At 37.5% G+C, this 20,450-nt stretch overlaps 1 protein-coding gene across 2 annotated transcripts in view; it reads right to left on the bottom strand.

Moving 5' to 3' along the window:
• Nucleotides 1-439: 439 nt before the first annotated feature.
• The window catches only part of MDM1 (Mdm1 nuclear protein), a 33,449-nt gene continuing 13,438 nt past the window's right edge, over nucleotides 440-20,450 (bottom strand). The window contains exons 6-15 of one of the 2 annotated variants that reach the window (XM_027071295.2): nucleotides 20,225-20,328; nucleotides 20,044-20,143; nucleotides 15,177-15,206; nucleotides 14,657-14,832; nucleotides 13,084-13,383; nucleotides 12,218-12,327; nucleotides 12,019-12,128; nucleotides 4,906-5,158; nucleotides 2,543-2,602; nucleotides 440-1,270 (exon numbers count right to left, since the gene is read on the bottom strand). In XM_027071295.2, coding sequence (XP_026927096.1) covers nucleotides 1,158-1,270; nucleotides 2,543-2,602; nucleotides 4,906-5,158; nucleotides 12,019-12,128; nucleotides 12,218-12,327; nucleotides 13,084-13,383; nucleotides 14,657-14,832; nucleotides 15,177-15,206; nucleotides 20,044-20,143; nucleotides 20,225-20,328 — 1,356 coding nt within the window. In that variant the 3' untranslated portion in view covers nucleotides 440-1,157. The remainder of the gene's footprint in view (nucleotides 1,271-2,542; nucleotides 2,603-4,905; nucleotides 5,159-12,018; nucleotides 12,129-12,217; nucleotides 12,328-13,083; nucleotides 13,384-14,656; nucleotides 14,833-15,176; nucleotides 15,207-20,043; nucleotides 20,144-20,224; nucleotides 20,329-20,450) is intronic. The other variant, XM_027071296.2, reaches the window with a different exon arrangement.

Genomic DNA, 20,450 nt, shown 5'->3' on the forward strand with positions numbered 1-20,450 from the left:
ACTGCTCATTTGTTTTCTAACCAACGGGCATGAGTATTTCATATATTTTACCTTCGGTACCTTGTATATATGTAGTCTTGTACACATCACACGTCATATTTATGAAATTCATATTTTTTAGGAAGTTAGATATATTATGATTTGCAAGATTAAGACTAGGAAAACAGAACATGTTCTATGAATGAAGGAATAGTCAAAAAGTATGTGTTAAATTTTTGAAAATGAGTCTGCCTTGGAAATCTTGTATTTTTCCTATATTCATTCAAAATTATTGTGAACAGTTTTGTTGCATTCTGACAGCTGGAAAAGAAGTAAAACATTTAGTTAACTTGTTATGAGTAAAACGTTTCTAAAAGGTAATTGTTTATTACTAATTGTTTATTACGTGTAATAACTTTCTGGAGAAGCCAAACACTTGAAACACTTCAAACAAAAAGAATTAAAATACTTGATCAATTTTTATTTCAAAATGTCTACAAAGTTTTAACTCTCCATTATACAAATAATTTTTCAAAATTGAGACATTATTCAAATGTAAGCCAAAGTCCTTATACAAAAAGAATACACACAGATCAAAAATATACATATTCTCTCAGCAAACTTTGTTACATAAATAAGAAAAATATATACAGCTCATATTTTCAATTTAAAGTACAATTGCCTTAACACTGCAACCACATACAGAAGGTACTAAAATAAAAAGAAATACTACAGCAAAAGTTACGGGAAGAACAAATTCATCTTATGACATCTACAGATTATAAAGATACACAGAGCCAATAATCAAGGAACATACACTTCACATTTAGATCTTAATTTTTACTTCACTTTATTTTTTAGAATATCCTCTGGATAGGTAAAATTCACAATTTTACCAGCTACCCTTAATACAAAAGTTAGAACATGTGAAGAAACCTGTGTCTTTGTACTTTGGGATAGGTGTCAAAAGAGTTCTTTAGGTTGAATTTGTATGAACGAGTGTTAACATTTTCCAAGGAAACTGAATTGGTTATTGAAAACTCAAACAACTCTTTTTAAGTAGGAACTGTGGGAAAAAAATCCAAATACTTTAAAAGTCTTAACACAGTAAAGCAATAAGGAAAAATTATGCTAATGGTTCCCTAGATTGTTAGGCAACTCAACTAGATATATGGTAATTATGTTTTGCCCCAGAAATTCTCCTTCCTTTTCTGAGCTCGTGCCAGAGTTTGAAAAGCCTGGAGACTAGAAGCTGCGGAGCGAGCAGAAATCTCAGATAATCTGTCTTCATCTGCAATGAAAAAAGCATAATCAGAAAGTATCTCTAATATAAACACAATGTTTTATAACATGAACAGAAAATTAAAAGCATCAGGCTTTGTGATGTCAATATTGACTCTGTCAGAAAAAATTATTAAAATAAAAGATATTAACATTTTCAAGACAGTTCACCACAATTTCCCAAGTTTACCATATTGAGAAATCAAACACTTTCGTGTCAAATGAGCATTGTTTCCTTCCTGAAATCCCACAATGACATTACCTAAACACATGGCCTGTGATTTCAGTATTACTTGGAAACAATTCATCATCACATTGTCTTGCCCTACTTTAAAAAGCACAGCTCTTCTGAGCAAAAAGCTTTTTTAAGCTTTTTAAAAACAAAATGCCATACCTTAATACGGTACTTAATGTTCACATTTCCTAAATAATCTCACTTAATGTTTGACTTTAATATGCTACCCTTCATTAGGACAGAAATTCCTCATTCTGAGTAAGCAAATATGTTACAAGATTATTTGTAAACGCTATTCTTCCACTAAGAAGAAAACAGAACTGGATTCGAAGTGTCCGGATATTTATGTTTCAAAACATAATAACTTGATTTCTGGCTCACTGAATTCTGAAAAAAGTCCCAAGTTTGTTAAGAGGAGAGAAAATCTTCAATGTGAAAATCTTCAGTCAGTTCCTATGTGAACTTATATAAAGTATTCATTCAAATTTATTTTCAAATCCAAAATTTATAAATTCAATAATTTCATACATCCTAGAATGAGTTAAAATAGTAACTTTGATTGCTCACATCAGGAATTCAAAATTCTTGCTGCCGCTATTAGAAGCAAATGAATTTTTCAGAATGAATACAACACAAGAAAAAAAGTCCATTTGCCCTAATCATATTTTTTTTGATAATCGATAATTGAAAATTGAGCATTTGGAAAAAATGATACATATAATGCTAGACTGGATTCCTGAGCCCACAGCCAGCCAGGATGGAAAAAAAGAAAGAGTATTGACCTCAGGTGTGATGCAAGGCACACTCTCTTATCATCTGTTTGCCCTAAAAATTTTTTTCAAGACTTAAGTCCCAGTTTACTCATTTGTAAATGGGGATAACTTTATCCCCCCCTCACAGGGTTTCATGGATCTAATGATATAATATCTGCAGAAGTACTTTGTAAACTATAAAGTGCTAACCCAATGTTAAAATCATGATCTACTATAAACTACCATATAATAAAACCTCATACTTGGATCTGATGTTATTTCACTATTGAAATACCTTCATCATTAAAGACTTCATGCTGAGGCAGCTGGAAATTGTTCATCCTTGCTTTTCCCACTTAAAAAAAAAAAAGGCAGAAAAATCATCCTTCAGAGCCATGTAACAGTATATTTTGTTTATAGGAAAACCTTAGTGAAAGATGGTCAAAACTTTTATTAATTTTATATCTTTGATAGAAATTATTATCAATGGGCCATTCACTAATTTATAACGTGCTTAGCAAATATGTAAACAAGCAATGGGAAAACTTCTAGAATTCTTTTCAATAATAATATTGATCTATTCTAACTTTAAAGAAATGCAGTAGGCTTCTGTTTAAAGATGGGAGATGGGACAACACACATTTACAAGAATGACATTAAACCCACAGGACAAGAAAAATGAAGATAAGAAAACAACAAAATTTTGGAAACGGGAAAGCAAACAGAAAAGCAGTGAGTACATGAGACACCGGCAGGGCTCAGTTGGTTAAGTGTATGACTCTTGATTTTGGTTCAGGTCATGGTCTTACAATCGTGAGACTGAGCCCTGAGTCAGGCTCTCAGGCTGTGTGAAGCCTGTTTAAGATTCTCTCTCTCCCTCTTTCTCCTGCTTCCATGCTCTCTCTACCTCTCAAAAAAAAAAAAAAAAAAAAAAAAGCTTAGAAAAGCAGTGTGTTTGTTACCATCATACCTAAGCTGAATCCTAAGTCAGCAGAAGAAAGAATCCAAGAAGCAACCAATTTGTTCTCCTAACCTAGCTCAAGTTTAGGAGTACTAAGTACCCCTGAAAGTTGGAGTGAAGATAAGCCTGAACCAGGAAACTGGTTGAAGTCTTTTACAAAACAATTAGTCTGCCAAATCCTTCTTTATATTTCCACAGCTGGGTAACTGACCTTTCTCACAAGAGAGGAATGGAGGTTTCCTCTCTAAAGGTTTATCAGAGCTGCTCTGACTGAAGAACACCAGGTTCAACTGAGGGCGAGGGTACCATATTCAAAACAGGACAATTATATATATCATTTATCTTTTCAAAAAGATAAAACATGACATCCATAAAATAAGAACAGAATGCTACATAAAAGGAATATACAGTTAAAAAATTCTTAGAAATTAAAAAATATAGCAAAAATTTCTTAAAACGCAGAAGGGGTGAAAAATAAATAGTAACCCTCTCAAATTAAAATAAAAAGACAGAGATGGAAAATAGGAAAGGTAAGATAAGAAAATAAGATCATGTTCAACATGGCCAACATTGGAATAAGAGGAGTGTCAGAAAAACAGGAATCAGAACACGGAGGGGAAGAAATTACTGATGAAATAATTCAAGAAAGTGAGGAACCAGGCTCCCCGACTGAAAAAGTTGACTGAGTACTAGCAAAACGAAGACACCTGCTTTAAAATTTCAGAGCATTAAGGGTAAAAGGAAGATCCCCAAAGATGCCAGGGGGCAAAAAATCCATACACAATGATCAAAAATAAAAAGAGCACTGGGGCACCTGGGTGGCACTGTTGGTTGAGTGTCTGACCTCAGCTCGGGTCATGATCTCATGGTTTGTGGGTTCAAGCCCCACGTTGGGCTTGTGCAGCACAGAGCCTGGAGCCTGTTTTGGATTCTGTGTCTCCCTCTCTCTTTGCCCCTTCCTCACTAACTCTCTCTCTCTCTCTCTTTCAAAAATAAATAAACATTTAAAAACATTTTTTAATAAAATAAAATAAGAGCATTAAGACTTTTCAACAGTAAAAGTGGAAGCTAGAAAAGAGCAGACCAATGCCTAATAAAACTAAAGGAAACCAATTTATGACCTTGAATTCTCATCTAGGCAATGTTTGGCAATGTCTGAAGACACGTTCAGTTGTCACACCAGGGGAAGCGGTGCTACTGGCATCTAGTAGGCTGCCTATTGTGGAAAGGACAGAACTTGGAGGAAACCTCACGCTGCTACAAAAGTACTGGGGTTGCCTTGCCGCACAGCTCAGTGTTCCAAAGATGAGATGGAACTTTTCCTATTTAAATATTTTTTTTAACGTTTATTTATTTTTGAGACAGAGAGAGACACAGCATGAATGAAGGACGGTCAGAGAGAGGGAGACCCAGAATCCGAAGCAGGCTCCAGGCTCTAAGCTGTCAGCACAGAGCCCGACGCAGGGCTTGAACTCACGGACCGCGAGATCATGACCTGAGCCGAAGTCGGCCGCTTAACCGACTGAGCCACCCAGGCGCCCCGGGACTTTTCCTATTGAAAGAAATGTGTTACATTAACTAAAAAACCCTAGATAATAAACACAAGTTATTAACATACAGTACATACTTAAGCCTTTGTACCCATCAGGATAACATTTTTTTTTAAAAGACAAAAAAATAAAAACCAAAATAATTACCATTATGTTGAAATTCTGGATCTCTGAGAGAGCCCTGAATTCGACGAGAGGGATGCCAGTAGGACGGAGCACAGGGTGGGGAAGGAGACTGCCCAGGTGTGTTTGCTGGATATTCTGGAATTTTTGAAACTGGAAGAGCTACCTCAGCACGTCTGGGGATACTGATTTCAGAATCTTCCCTCAAAGGCAAGGGATCAACTGTTTTTATACCAGCAGCTGGAGAAGTCAGGAGGGCTATAGCACGACTTTCTTTCTAAGTGATTAAAAAAAAAAAAAAAAGATACATATATGTGTCTGTATATAATAAGTAAAATCTTTAAATACACAAAAAATATAACCACAAAAGCAGTAGGAGAAATTATGAAAAAAATCTATGTAACCTCCATGTGAGGAAGATTTTACATGCCTAACAAACAATATTGGTAAATATATTTAGCTATATAAAAATATGCAAACATTAAAAAAAATTTTAATCACAAATTTGAGGAACATATACAACCTATATATTGACAATGAATGACCATTGCTACATAGATATTTCTTTAAAAGTAGTAAGAAAAAGACAATTAAAAAGTAGAAAAGGGATATACATAAGCAATTCATATAGACAAATTACAAATAGCAAAAATACCCTACCTCACTAGTAATCAAATAATTTCAAACTAAAAGCACCAAGGTACTAATTTTTCACTTACCAAATTACAAAGATTAAATTTTTTTTTGTCAAAAACACACTATAATACTGATGCTGACAAGACTATGGAAACACTGGCACTCTCCTAGAGTCCTGGGAGTATAATCTTCCCAGGTTGCTGGCAAAACATAGAAAAAGCCTTAAAATTTTGTGTTCTTTGGTCACACAATAATACTTGGAGAGTATTTATACAAAAAGAGATAAAATGAACAAAAATGTAGCTGGACAGATTTCTTTACAGCACTTTTTCAAAACGGAAAAATTAATAACTATAGGCATCTAATTTTTTAAAAATTGCTTTCAATAATAAACAGCCTGCATAACTATACGTTGCATATCCCGTTACTATTAAAAATTAGATAATATTTAATGATATGTAAATATTACATGTTAATTATGTAATTAACATTACATAATTACATAATTACATAAATGTTAATTCATTGCCAAGTGAGAAAAAAATAGATTAATCTTACCTACAGCATAATAAACAAATACACTATACACCTAAAGAACTCAAAAATTCAATATGGCTGCCCTGAACAGTAGATGGAACACCACTGATTTCCTTTTTTAGCTGGTATCTTCTATTTTCCACAATGATAATGTATCACTATCTTAAAAGTCCTTGTAGAATTTTCCTTATTAGAAGAATGCGAACCAGTAAAATCAAACACAGTTCCAAACTTTCCTAATTATTTCTTGTAAATGTGGCCTTTATTTACTAACTTTGGATTTATTGATGCAATATTCAAAACAATGCTTTCCCTTGGTATCTTTTTCTGTAATTAGAGAGCTTACTGCTTCAAAGTGGAGAGGCCTGGGGTCTTATCCAACAAACATACATATTTTTCACATCAAGATCTAAAATAAAACCACAAATCTTCCTCTTGCTTCCCTTTTTAACTATAAGTATCACTTAGGAAAAATGTTCTTCTGATTTACTTTTTCTTTTTCTACATATATACACAGAATCTGAGATCTCTGTCAAATTGGTATCACTATTGCTTAAAAGGCCTGAATGAAATCTCTCTTACAATATTTGTAACATGGGGTTCCCAGGTATAATTTAACGGACTTTGCAATCTGTTTTTGAGGCTAAAGTCTTCTCATTGGCCTCCTTCCCCCTCCACCCCATACAGCCCATTCTGCACTGAATAGCCAGAGTGATTTTATCATGTAAACCAGATATTTGCTTGGTGGCTTTACACCCTCCCAGGGCTTCCCCGGGGAGGAATCATGCCCCCACGCTTCACCCACCCTCCCTTCCCAATCTCATTTCTTACCTCTCCTCCTCCCTCTTAGGCCCCAGTCACACTGGTCTTCAAAACTCTCACTGCTACACACTTGTACTTACTGTTCCTTCAAACAGGAAAACAATCTCTGCTCATCTCTGCCTGGGCACATACCTCATTAGTCAGTTCTTAGTTAAATTGTCACCTCCGCAGAGGTGCCTGTCCTGATAGCCTGTCCTGATAGTAAAGCAACCTCACCCATGACTTGGAGGTTACTTGTGGTTTTATTTAACTCACAGCATTGATACTACCTAAAATTATCTTTTTAAAAAATCATCTATCTCTCAGAATGAAGGCGTAAGCTCCATGAGGGCAGGGATTTTGTCTTGATTACCAAAGAATCCCCAGATCCCAGAATGGTACGTGACACATAGAGCACATTAAATATCAAATTGAGTGAGTGAAAGTGAAATTCCTGATATTTCCCTCCAAAGATGGTGTCTGTCCAGAGTTCTCCTACTCAGTGCAGGGCATCCCCCATCAATCCTACAAGGTAAGGCAGAAACCTAGAAGTCATTCATGGTTTCTCATCCACCATTATCCAACCCAGCACCAAGCCTTGACTTTGCTCCCCTTATTCACAATTCTTCAGTTTCATCCACTTCTGTCAATGTCCACCCTCCTCAGTCCAAGCTATCAACTTGTCCTATCTAGACTACCACAGTGACCTTCTAAGGGTAACTAGTCTACTCTTGCTTTCCATGGAGCCGAAAGGTCTTTAAAATATTTCAATGACTTCCCATTGCTCTCAAGATAATGATAAAAATTCTCAATATTGCTATTTTTGCCAGATTCATCTTGACCTACTCCCTGCCACACACTATACTTACCTTTGTTTCTTAGAACCCTATGTTCTTTCTCACCACAGGATATTGGCATATGCTATACTTCTCCTCCCCACCCTTTTTACCTGGTAAACTCTTCCTCTTCCTCAGTATCTCAACCCAATTATGACTTCTTTTAAGAAGCATCCTTGATTTCCAAGAAGCTTCCTGACTTCCAGGACTAGGCCAATTCCTTTCAAAATAGCACTATATACTGCTTTGAAACTCTTATTAGTTTTAATTTTACTTTTTTGGGGGTTATGATTCTTTGATTACTGTGTATCTCTTTTGCCAGACTGTAGGTTCCGTAAGATCATGAACTATGTCTATTTTTTTTTTAACTTGATTTATTTTGGAGGGGTCGGTGGGGAGTGGCAGAGAGAGAAGGAGAGAGAGAATCCAAAGCAGGCTCCATGCTGTCAATGCAGAGCCTGACGCAGGGCTCAATCTCATGACCGAGAGATCATGACCTGAACCAAAATCAAGAGCTGGTTGCTTAACCAACTGAGCGCCCCATGTCTATTTTTGTTCACTATCTTTATTGCATGTGGGTAAACAGATAAGTAACATCTGCTGCATGAATGAATAAAGTGAGCTAACACACACTTAGCTTTTTAATATCATTTATAAGATGTTAAAATGGTCCTTGACAATTAAACCAATACCATGAGAATTCTCCTCTGAATTTTGTGAGACAGTGTTATTTAGGAGTTAAAAATGTGGGCTCTGAGGACAGACTGCCTGGGACTAAATTCTGCCCCACCAACTGGCAGCTGCGTTTCCCCAGTTTCATCTAAATGAGAATAATAACAATACCAACCTCCTGGAGTCATTATGAAGACTTAAGTTAATATATGTACAGTACTTAGCACAGGGCCTAGAACATAGTTAACCACTCAGTTAATGCTAGCTATTATGATCATCCCCATGTTTTTAAGTTACCCAAATTGCTGCTGCCCCATAACCTTCCCACAATTAAATGTCACTAAAAGTTAATATTAAAAAAATTTCTGGATATTATAAACATATTTTGAATCTTATAATTAAAAAGATGTACAATGATATTGAGAGAAATTGAATACTGGAAAGGATTTATTGGAAACTGTATTGTGTGCATGATGAGGTGGAAATTGGCATTAAAGAGCAGTATCATTCTATTTCATTAATTTAACTATTCAATAATTAATTCCACAATAAATGAAAATGTTACATATAAATCCAGCTGCCAATATGGATTAAGGCTACTCTTTTTAGCTGAGGGTAGTCAACTCTGTGTGGGCAAAGCTGCCTAGAAGCTCACACCTTCCAGGTAGCAACCTGGATCCTGGGATGAGAGGGAGTGCTGGGGGTGCAGACCAGCCCATGGGGGCAAGAGAGTCTTAATATCTGATTCTGATCAGTCCTCTGTATTCCTTTTGTCATAAACCAACGTATACACATTGGTTTAGATTCTGACATTCTAATAATACTCAGTCAACACCTATTTAACGGGTACCTGCTATGAGGTGACTTCGGTACTGGGCTTTGGGGACAACTGGGCTCTGATCCCCTTTCCTACCTCTCCCCAACACCTAAAAAGTTTCCCCTGGGCCACACCTCTGAAAATTCATGAACAGCCATCAGCAAAATCCCCTGGAGAAATGCAACCTCTTCTCTAAATGTTCTCTATCCTACTTCAGCCACTTACTCCCACGATTATATGTTAAGCCTTGTCATTACTGCTAACTGCAACCTCTCCACAATTCCAATTTCTGACTACCACCTCCTGACTTTAAAACTACTCCCTCTAGGTACTCCAATTTCAACAAGTCCTTAAGTTGGCCAAGACCTTCCATTGATCCTGTCACCTCTACACTGTGCCTTACCTTCCCAAGTCCTATTTTTCCTGCTCTAACCAACTCAACTTCCATGGCCAATCATTATAATCACTCCCCTACATGTACCTTAACTCCCTGACCCCCTTTCTCATTTTGTCTTACTCCCTTTACAAAACATGAACCCCAGTTAAATTCAACTCTCTAACTTACCCTGCACCTCTGTAACCAAACATGGCTGGAGAAAAACACACAACCCATCACGACTGCTCTTACGTCAAATCTGTGACCACTGGCCTAAAATGGGCCCTTTATGTTACCCTGCGTCATCTCACATTTCCCTGGCCCACTCCCTCTCCCACTCTCTGAAAAGACTACTTCATGATTTCTTTTCTTTACTCAAACCTCCAACCTCTTCATCCCCAGCCTCGTTCTTGGCGAGGATATTTCTTCATGTGCCACCAAGAAAAAATCCGAAGAGACTTTCCCAAAGCTCCCAGCACATCCCCCTATTTTATTAGCAGTGCTCACATATTCTGCCTCCTCTGTAACAATGAAGGAGCTGTCAGAGTGCCTACAATCAACCCTTCCACTTCTCCCCCAGATCCCATGGAACATCTCAAGTGGTGCTCGGCACTGAGTGCACAGGGGCAAAGTTGCTGGCTGGGCCCGCATCATTTTTCTCTCTCTTTAAAACCATTCTTGTCAACACATAAATGTGCTGTTATCTCCTTCATCTTGACCTCACTCCCAGCTGCCATTTGTTACTCTGCTCCCCTTCACGGAAAGGACTCTTTAAAGAGTTGTCTGTGATGACTGCCTCCAATTCATCTCCTCTCCTTTCTCTTGAACTCACTTGCATTTAGGCAATTATCCCTCCCCACCATCAAAACTGCCCTTTGTCAAGGTCACCAATAACATCCATGTTGCTAAATCCAATCATCAGTTCTCATATCTTATTGATCCATCAGTAGCACTGACACTCCCTCCTCCTTGACACCTTCCAGATACCACAGTCTTCTATTTCACCACCTCACTGGCTATTCCTTATCATTCTCTTTGCTGGTTACTCCTCAACTTCCCAGTATCAAAAAACCAGGGCTGACACCTGTCTACACATACTCTTCCCTCTCTATACCCACCTCCCCTGATGACCTCCCCCAGTCTCGAGCCCTCACATACCTGTGCACCTGTACAATAGACACTCAAATCTGTATCCGCAGCCCAACCTGTCCTCCACACCTCAAACTCAGAAAGTCAACTCCCTATTCAATGTGTCTACTTGTACCTGTAATAAGCTTCTCAAATGTAACATGTCCAAAACAGAACTCTTCATCTTCCCTGACAAACCTTTTCCTTACACTGTCCTCCCCATCTCAGGTAAACAGCAACTTCATCCTTACTGCACAGGCCAAAAATCTTGAATCCTTGATTTCTGTCTTTCTCCCATGCCATATCTTAACCATCAGCAAATGTTGTCAACTATACCTTCAATGCACATCCAGAATCAGACTTCATCACATGACCTCCACCGCTACCCATATGAACCAAACGACCATCACCTCTTGCTTGGATATTGTAATTGACTCCTATGTAGGCTCAGGCCCCTGCTCTTGCATTCCTACTGTCTGTTCCCAAACAGTAGCCAGAGTAACATGGAAAAACCTAAGTCAAAACATATCACTTCTCTGCCCCTCCAAAGACTTCCGATTTCATTCAGAATAAAATTCAAAGTCTTTGCTATGAACTACAAGGCCCTACACAGTTTAGTCCCCCCATGATGCCTCCTAACTTATTCCCCACACTCTCTCTGGCTCTCTGCTTTAGCCACACTCACTTTCTGGCCAGTCCTCAAGAAATCGGGCACCTGATCACCTCAGGGACTTTGCACTTGCGTTCTTTTTATCTAGAATGCCTGCCTACATATGCATATGGGTCCATCTCTCACCACCTTCAGATTCTTCTCAAATGTCACCCTCTCAGCAAGAACTTCCCTGGCTACTTTGTATTCACTTCCCCTGCTTTACTTTCCTCTTTAGTACTTACCACTGTCTAAAATACTCTGTATTTTACCTAGTTATCCTGTTTATTGTCTCTCTCCTCCACTAGAATAGAAGTTCAATAAGGGTCAGAATTTGCACCTGCTTCTTTCACTGTTATATCTCCAGTGCTAAAACAGTGCCTGGAACATACTTGAAATACAACTGCCACCCAGTAGATGCTCAATAAAAAGTACTGTTTCTCTTTTCTCTCTTCTTGCTGAGTCACATTTGACAAGATTTAAAAACACATCAGCAGAAGTAGAATGCCACTACCAGAAAAAAATAATTCAAGGCCTTTGCCTTAATAAAAGCACATTAATAGCATCACCTCCACATACACTGCACAGAATTTTCTAAAATCTGAACCTATCGTTCATTCGTTACATGTGACTAAAATAATCGCTTCCTAAAAAGATATTTTCCCCCCAAGATATAAATATTTACCTTCCTAAAATCATTCTTTGCAGTTTCTAAGCCATCCTGAGAGGACACTCTTTTCCTTTGTTCTGGGACTGGAGGCCTCACTTTAGATGGAGACACTAGAACAGCACCACCTAGAAAAATGCAGAAGACGACAAGTCTCAAACTAAATTCTCATGCAGAAAAAGCAGGTAAGATAAGAACTACAGCGTTTGCCCATTACCAACAGCTGGAGTGGTGAGATCATGATGAGTCCTCTGGATTCCACCAAGTTCTCTCAGCTTTGGAGTAGGAAGCCTGCCTCCTTTTCCAGAAGATACAGAAGAATCTGACCTACAAATCCAAACAATCTACTATGATGCATTTCCCCCCAGCAAACAGGATTAAAAATATTTTGTCATTATTATGCAATAATAAAACAAAATTTATAGGGTCATCTGTTTCTAAAAACACATGCCGTTAAGAGGGACTGAATATCGGAAAAGACAGAAGGTCACTGCAAGTCAGCAGCAATAGACCAGAGAATTCTTCCATTAAATCAGCTCCTAAGTTTCCCATTAGGTGCAAAACTCATGACAGAATGATAAGGGATTTGGATGATGGACAAAAAGCACCATTATCAGTGGTAGAGAACCACTCCCCAAAGCAATTAACACATAAATCAGCAACAATTAGCTATTTGCAGATATCACTTATTTTAACATTACAAAACATTATCTTTCTTTTTTGGTGAAACATTTGACATTAAAGAATATCAGCTATTTTCTTAAATCACAAAGAAAGCCATTCCCTCAGACATATTTACAAATCTGCCAAATCATAATTAGTGGGACATAAATGAAAACAACCCTAACTGCTTCCTCCCCAAGTAGCTCAGTGTTCAAGTGTTCAACTACCAATTACTGGTGACTCAAATACCTGAGTGAATCAAATTATAAATTGAAATGTCTGCTTTGTGACATTAAAGTAACATCTGCTCTTTATTAGTCATAAAACCAAGAGTGTAAACCACTGTACTTGGTGACAAAACAAAAAAATATTAACCGTGTGCATAATGCTTCCATATACTGATTAATTTAAAACTCTCACCCTTCTTTTATCTTTTCTGCCTTAGATTTTTCCGGTACTGTGACCTTCTCCAGCTCTCCGTTATGAACCTGCCTGTCCTTTTCTGTTTCTTCCTCCTCCTCCTCTCTCGGCTGTTTCTGCACCCCTTGATCTGTGTTCTCTGCGTCCCATGCCAGGCGCCTTCTAACGGGCAGGGTGGGAGCATCTGACACGCCCAATTTCTCTGTGGTAGTTTTCTGCGGCTGCTCTTCCAAGGCAGGCTTTTTCTCTTCCAGTGTTGTAGGAGGACATTTCTGCAAAGTCTTATGGCTTGTAGGATCTCTGCAGAACAAAAGTGTCAAACTGGAGTTTGAGGTTTCTAAGTTTATACTCATTTCAGTGAGTCTGTCATTCCCCTCCAGCGTTCACAACTTTATGTCCCACAGGTACCACCTTGCCCAGATACTGAAGAAAGAAACCTAATTAAGAGTTCATTTGACAGTATAATAAACTAAAGCTACAATTCGGACTTTCTATTAAAATACTCCATGGGCACCTGGGTGGCTCAGTCGGCTGAGTGTCCGACTTCTGCTCAGGTCATCACGATCTCATAGTTCATGAGTTCGAGCCCTGCATCGGACTCTGCTGTCCGTGCAGAGCCTGCTTCAGATCCTTTGTCTCGCTCACTCTGCCCCTCCCCTGCTTGTACACGCTCTCCCTCAAAAATAAAAATAAAAACATTTAAAAAGTAGACAAATTTTAAAAATAAAGTACAATACTCCAAAATAAAATCTACGTATCTTCTCTTACTTCCACCTTCACACAGGCGTGTCTGTCCCGCTGCTGACAACAGTCACATGTGTTCCCTTGACTGGCATTTACACACACAAGCAAGGACTGCACATGGTCTAACTTGTTTGGTTACTCAGTTACAGTTTATGCACAAATTCAAGTGCATTTGTAGATCAAGCAAACTGATTCCAATTTTATACTTCAGACTGATAAGTGTTTTCAAGACATTCTTACAGAATGGATTTTGTAATGAATTTTTAAAGAGGATGTCACATAATTAGAACTTACAGTTCAATTTAGCATATATAATTATATTACTATAATAACTAAAAATGATTTTATTTGCCAAAAATCAATATGCTATTTCTTTTATAAGTAGTTAAATAATTTTCACTTTAAAACCCAAAAGAGCAGAGACTTTGCCCATAGAATCAGGGCCTAAGTGTCATATTAACCACAGAAATCCATTAATGAATGATTATAGGATGTACTACTAGCTTATGTTGTCTAGGTTTTTATTGTTGGTACCTTTCCTTCCTGTTACTTTCTAAAGTTCTTTTCCATCTACTGTATAATCATCCCTATTCTACTCTTGTTAAAAAATATAAAATCCAGCCTTCCAGATTTACATTATGTATTATTTACACACAGCTTTACTTCTCACAGAGAATAAACTAGTAATAATGAAATGTAATAAATGGCTGGCATATCTCCATTTAACCGGAAGACAAATTTTGAGGGGTCATGTCATTTACCTATAGAATTCCGTGATCTACCTAAGCTACAATATACTTTCTCACCATCCACAAAGAACATATCTTACCCGGCAAGATCTAGAGCTCTAATGTTACTACTAATGGTTCCTTCTGAGCTTGTGGTTGAGGAGACATCCCAACAGCAGTTGTTATCAGACAGAAGCTGATTCAGATGGTCCCGAGAAAAATGTGTTCCTTGAACTCGTTTCCTATAAAATTCAGCCTTCTCTCGGAGTTCTTTAACCTATGCAGGACAGTTGAGACACTGTGTATTACTTTAAATACTCCTTTGCAAATACCACCATGTAGCTTACCAAAGATACTGCACAAATACAGCCAGAGACCAAGGAGAAAGAAAGGCAAAAAAAAAAAAAAAAAAGCCACAAACGTTCATCAGACTGTGTGCATTTTAAGCAGAAATTAAAACAGTCAAGCTAAAGCACAATGCAGTTATTTTACTTCAGGCCAGCAGGCAGGAAGAATTTGCAGCAACTAAGAAAAATATTGACACCTAATTCTTATTTCAACTGAAATTACACAAGTACTCTATGCATTATTACAGGTTTTAAAAACTCAAAAGCAACCAACCTCCGCATACCACATGGCATTTAGAGAACCCTAGGAGAGGAATACAGAAACATACTTAATGACAGGTTAATGCCATAGTTGAATATTAATGGGAATCAATGAAATACCTTATTATTCTTCCTTCTAAATATATAACAAACTTGTCAATCAATATTTTTATTATTTTTGGTAATATTTAATTCACTAAGTAAGATATCTTAATATTACCATGAAAACCAGCCACATTCTTGCATGGCTGAAATGCTATCAATAACAGGTAACCTAATTATTATTCCTACTTCCCCACCTCTGGAAGGGTAGTGACATGCCAGGAACCCCTACCCTGTCTTTATTTCCTGGCTTTATACAACAGCTGCTCCTACTATAGAAGCCGGCAGTGAGAGAATTATGAAGCTTCCCTCTCCAAATTCCTGAAAATTCCCTTGGCATCAGCAAAACCTCAACTTTTAAAAAATGTACTACATAAAAGAATATCCCACAAAATAATAATTATAATATATTCATCAAAGTGACAATACAAAAAAATGTTCTGATGGACTATAAGGTAATGTGAATTCCCTACAATGCAAATAACATCTGTTCAAATGGAAAGGAGCCTTCTATACTCTTTGAAACCCTTTCATGTTATACGTCATACTGCCACCTGCTGGCTTCCCTAAATTCAATTCCACAATGAAAAAAAATTAAGCTGCGGCTTAAAATTCTTTATTTATTTACTCTTCAAAAACTCATATGCAGGATATGCAGATACCATCTGCTATAATCTTTCACTTACAGGCAAAAAAGCAAATAATGAAACTTTGCATTGCAAAAAAAAAGTAACCAAAGAAACACATCCTCAGTTCCTCAGGGAGACACTATTGAATGCAAAGGGATGAAAGTGTTACATCTGTAGGGAAGTAGCCAAAGCAAAGGACAGCACCTGTCACGGTGGCATAGGAAACCATATAATCCCAGCAGAGTCTCACTGTTCTAATGAACCAAACCTGAAACATTCCTAAAGGATAACTGAAAATATATTTTCTTCACTGCCAAGAAAAACTGAGCCATGTTCATTTATCATTTCTGTTAATTCCTAAACTTTAAAGAAAATTACTAGTTTTTGCATTTAACATGTAGAACTGAGACATACAGTTTTTGTCTGTTGAACTACTAACCAGGGTGTGTTGCTGTTTTCTTTCTTTGTTTTTAAAGTAGGCTCCATGCCCAAGGTGGGGCTTGAACTTAAGACCCCAAGATCAAGTGTTGCATGCTCTACCAACTGAGTCAGCCAGGCCCCCCCTCACCAGGGTGTTGTGAATACACAGAGGCCTTGTTATAAAGTGCCCTGATATAATCCAGATTTTATTTCTACTAAGCCCTCTCATGCTTCAAATGTTTCACAGCTGCTCCAGCACCTACATGATAAAATCTTCAAGTTTTAGTACAATTTCCTCCTCTGTCTTCAAAGCTCTTCATGCACATCCCCATTAGTACTTATTTCATTCTAGTGGAGTTAATTTCTCTTATCATTCTCCCCCATTAACCTATAAACTCCACAATGTGAGAGAATGTGCAGCATTTAAACACTGATTCCACAACTTGATCTGAGTGTGGACTAAGTGCTCGGCTGGAGCTGGATGGCTGGTAGCCAAAGATAAACAAGAAAGTCCCTGCAGCACTCAGTGTGCTCACAGTTTGATAGAGAAGGCGGACCTCCTCGTCCTGTATGATACGTTATCATCATAATATTGGTATGGTCTATGCTATAATACACAAAAGAGATATAAGTGGAAGAAGTGGTTCAAAAGGGGCTCCATCGGTCCTGCACTGAGTGCGGGGTGGGCTGGGAAGGAGCAGCAGAGAAGGCTGAATTCCATCCCTGCGGGAGGGCCTACTGCTTGATGAACGAGAGGATGGACAAATAGCCCCTCCATGTGCACAGTGACCCAGTTTTGTTTGTCAACCAGATTTTTTTTAAAAAAAAGCAGATACTATGGAAATTCTGTATAACTTTATTCAGTTCTATTTTTCACTGACATTCAAAACTCAGTAATTGAAATTTACTTTGTCAGCAACCTTTATTAATAATCTTCGTGCTAATGTTATAGTGTTTTACAAATACATAACTTTAAACTTCTATGATCCTAAACTAAGATGAAAAAATAGAAAGCTGATCTTTCCTAAAGCAAGTTGTTCTACAAGAAAGAGAAAAAAACTAATGGTACGAACTTAATACCTACAACCAACAAGCAGAGCCACCAAAAAGGATATGAACTTAATTAAACTCAATTAAAACAACACACATATCCCTTTCCAGGTCAAGAAACACCATCAGCATCTAGGACATAAATGCTGTAAGTAGAATGTTTTCATTTCTGAATTTCTTTTCCCAAAATAAGAATTCAACTAAGTTGTTTAAAATTTATATACCGAAAATTCAAATTCAAAAAACTGAGAGTATAAAAAATTTTTCCCCAAAATCATCCCCCTCAAAATGAGTCATCTTAGGCCTAGCTGTCCTTACAATGTTTGTCAAATTACAGAACGTCTCTCAAATGTGGAACTTTATCTTGAAATAAAGCCCCATTTGTGAAAGACACATTAGAAAGAACATCTCAGCTAACGTAAGCTTGGATGATTAAAAGATCACCTAACAAGAAACAAGAAATGTAACACGGATTCAGTAGTTATTGTAAGGATGAGACCTAACAATTGCAACTGTTGGTTATTATTAAAAACCATCTTTTAAGTGAGCATTTCAAAAAGCAACAGTGCCAGTGGTTATATAATGGAGATAATAAATATACAACCACTGGACAAATAAAACCAAACACCCTAATGTTATATGAATAAGTACTTGGATCTTAAGATAAAATACTGAGGCACCAGACTATAAATAGATTCAAAAAGTTTAATATTTCAAACAACACAGGAGGAAATGAAAACGATATATGAACTAGAAAACTATAACAGGACTCAAAAAGTTACCATTCTAATGATAATAAAGTCACTGATGTCCAAACACGTTTGAAGAGTGTGACTAATAATCCTCCATGAAACATTAGTAGAAGTGGGAAAATGAAGGAGTACCTTATGCTTAGATAGCTCATAAGCAGCTACGTAAGTAAATGTCTTCAGGTTAAAAATAAAATCTAAGATTTAAGTAAAACGTGGCCCATATTAAATATCTATGACCTGATCAACTGAAATGGTTATCAACATCAGTGATAAGATTTAGCTAAATGTCATATTCTTTTCTAACTCCAATTCACTTTTTGAATTATTTTGCCCACACAGGTTAGGCAAAATGGTATCACTGATTTAAACATTAACAACCACCATTCACAATAAGCTTTTTTAAAAAGCCCAAAAGTCACCTTCCCAAGATGTTATAATGGAAACCTTGAAATGACAGCTCTTAAGTTAATGTCAACAAAAATGTCGTTTTCCATCAGGGCAGGACAGGGACTACCACCTTATCGTGACTCCAGACAAAACAATCCTCTTGGTCCACTACATTTTTAGATCTGAGGCCTAAATACCAACTCATCTTAATTTAAAGAAGTATCAGAGACTGAGATAATCTTTCTAAAACAAGGAGCCTCTCATGAGCCCAACCTAGTGAAGTCCCTAAATACAATAGGTCAATGGCCTACACCTATTAATTGGCCACACTGGCCCTCTATGGCCACACTCTGTGCTCTGCTTTTGCCCCCAGCTTTTCCTCATTCCCCATCAGAGCTCCTGGCCAAGGTCTGGCATGACCATAAACTGTTCAAGGGTTTCACAGACTCAATTCTTTGCTCCATCATGCCTGCTCTCGATTCTTATATTTTTAACTTTATTTCACTAGGATATGAATATCCCCAGTAATATCTGGAACAGCTTCAAGATTTGCCTTTTACTCTGCCTGGATTGCTGAGCCACTCTCCAGTAGGGAAGGAGACAGCACGAGGAGCAGCCACGGTGGAAGGAACCAAGTGGTCTCCCAAAACAACATGCGGGGTACAGGAGTCTCACCAGGAAGCTGGTCTGGGAGGTGCCAGCGCAAAGAGCCAGCAGCTCAAAGTGCCAACGCCTTCTTCCAGAGGCTCATTACATATAACCATTGGCCATGGTTTCAAGTACGGGGCTGAATAAAAGATTCATTCCCCACCCAAATGATCTCTCTCTTCCCAATGATGGGAGAGGGTGTGTTTACTGAAGTCTACACTATTTTACTTTTGCTTATTCACACAGAAAAAAACAGGAAACCATCAAGATGTGGTTTAAAAGCTGGTAATTGTACAATAACCAGAAAAGCTCCATAGTTCATCCTTTGACTGTAAGAAGCTAGTGCTGAACAGGCACTTTCAATTCTAGGATTACCCTTTCCCTCAAACCTTCCTTTAGGTCCTCAGAATTGCTCCCATATGTCAGGGTACCCCAACACTATAATGCAAACCTCTCTCAGCACAGGCCACCCCTCCCAGATACTGATGGACTCTAATAGTACAAACTGCCATGGGACGCCACGGTCAAACTAATCTTGAAAATTTATCTTCAGTTGAGAGAGCAGAGGTCTGGGTCTTATTTTCAAAACTACAACGCTACAATTCTACAAACATAATGAAATACTGGATTATAAAAAAAAAAAACATTTTAAAGACTTTAATAATAAAAATCTCCAGTTGAAAAAGGAGCTATTTGATATTAAAAAAAACAGTAAACACACTGATAAATTATATCCTAACATACAACTTTAAGCTCCTGATACTTCCAATGTTACTATTATATCAAATATCTTTAAACTGTAGTCTCTATTACTAAATGAAACTCATTGTGGCATTAAACTGGGATACAGGCTCAAAGAAAACATGGGCATACTGAGCTTATGTATACTCACCTGATCTGGTATGTTTTCCTTCACACAGGTCCAAGCCCCGGCTTTGTATAAATACTGGGCTGGGCTCAGAAATTTTGCCCTATATTCAGAATTCACCTTCCTAACAGAAATGAAAGGAGAGTAAATATTTCACCATGTTGATCTTCTAAATACCATGACATTTTTCTTATAAAATACATACCCAAGCCTTTGATGTCTCCAAGGAGTAAGCTTCTTTTTAGGCTGGTTTGACTCTTTTGATTCCATCTCTGCTTCTAATTTTAAAGGATCATCTGTTTTATTACACTAAAATGGAAATAATGTAAACATTTTATGCTTAAAATATGTTATACATTAGAGCAAAAACATAAATGTTATAAAGTATAATTGGGTACTGTATTACAATTCTGTTTGTGGAAGTAAGTTTT

Source organism: Acinonyx jubatus, chromosome B4 (assembly GCF_027475565.1).
Source record: "Acinonyx jubatus isolate Ajub_Pintada_27869175 chromosome B4, VMU_Ajub_asm_v1.0, whole genome shotgun sequence".
Lineage (NCBI taxonomy): Eukaryota > Metazoa > Chordata > Mammalia > Carnivora > Felidae > Acinonyx > Acinonyx jubatus.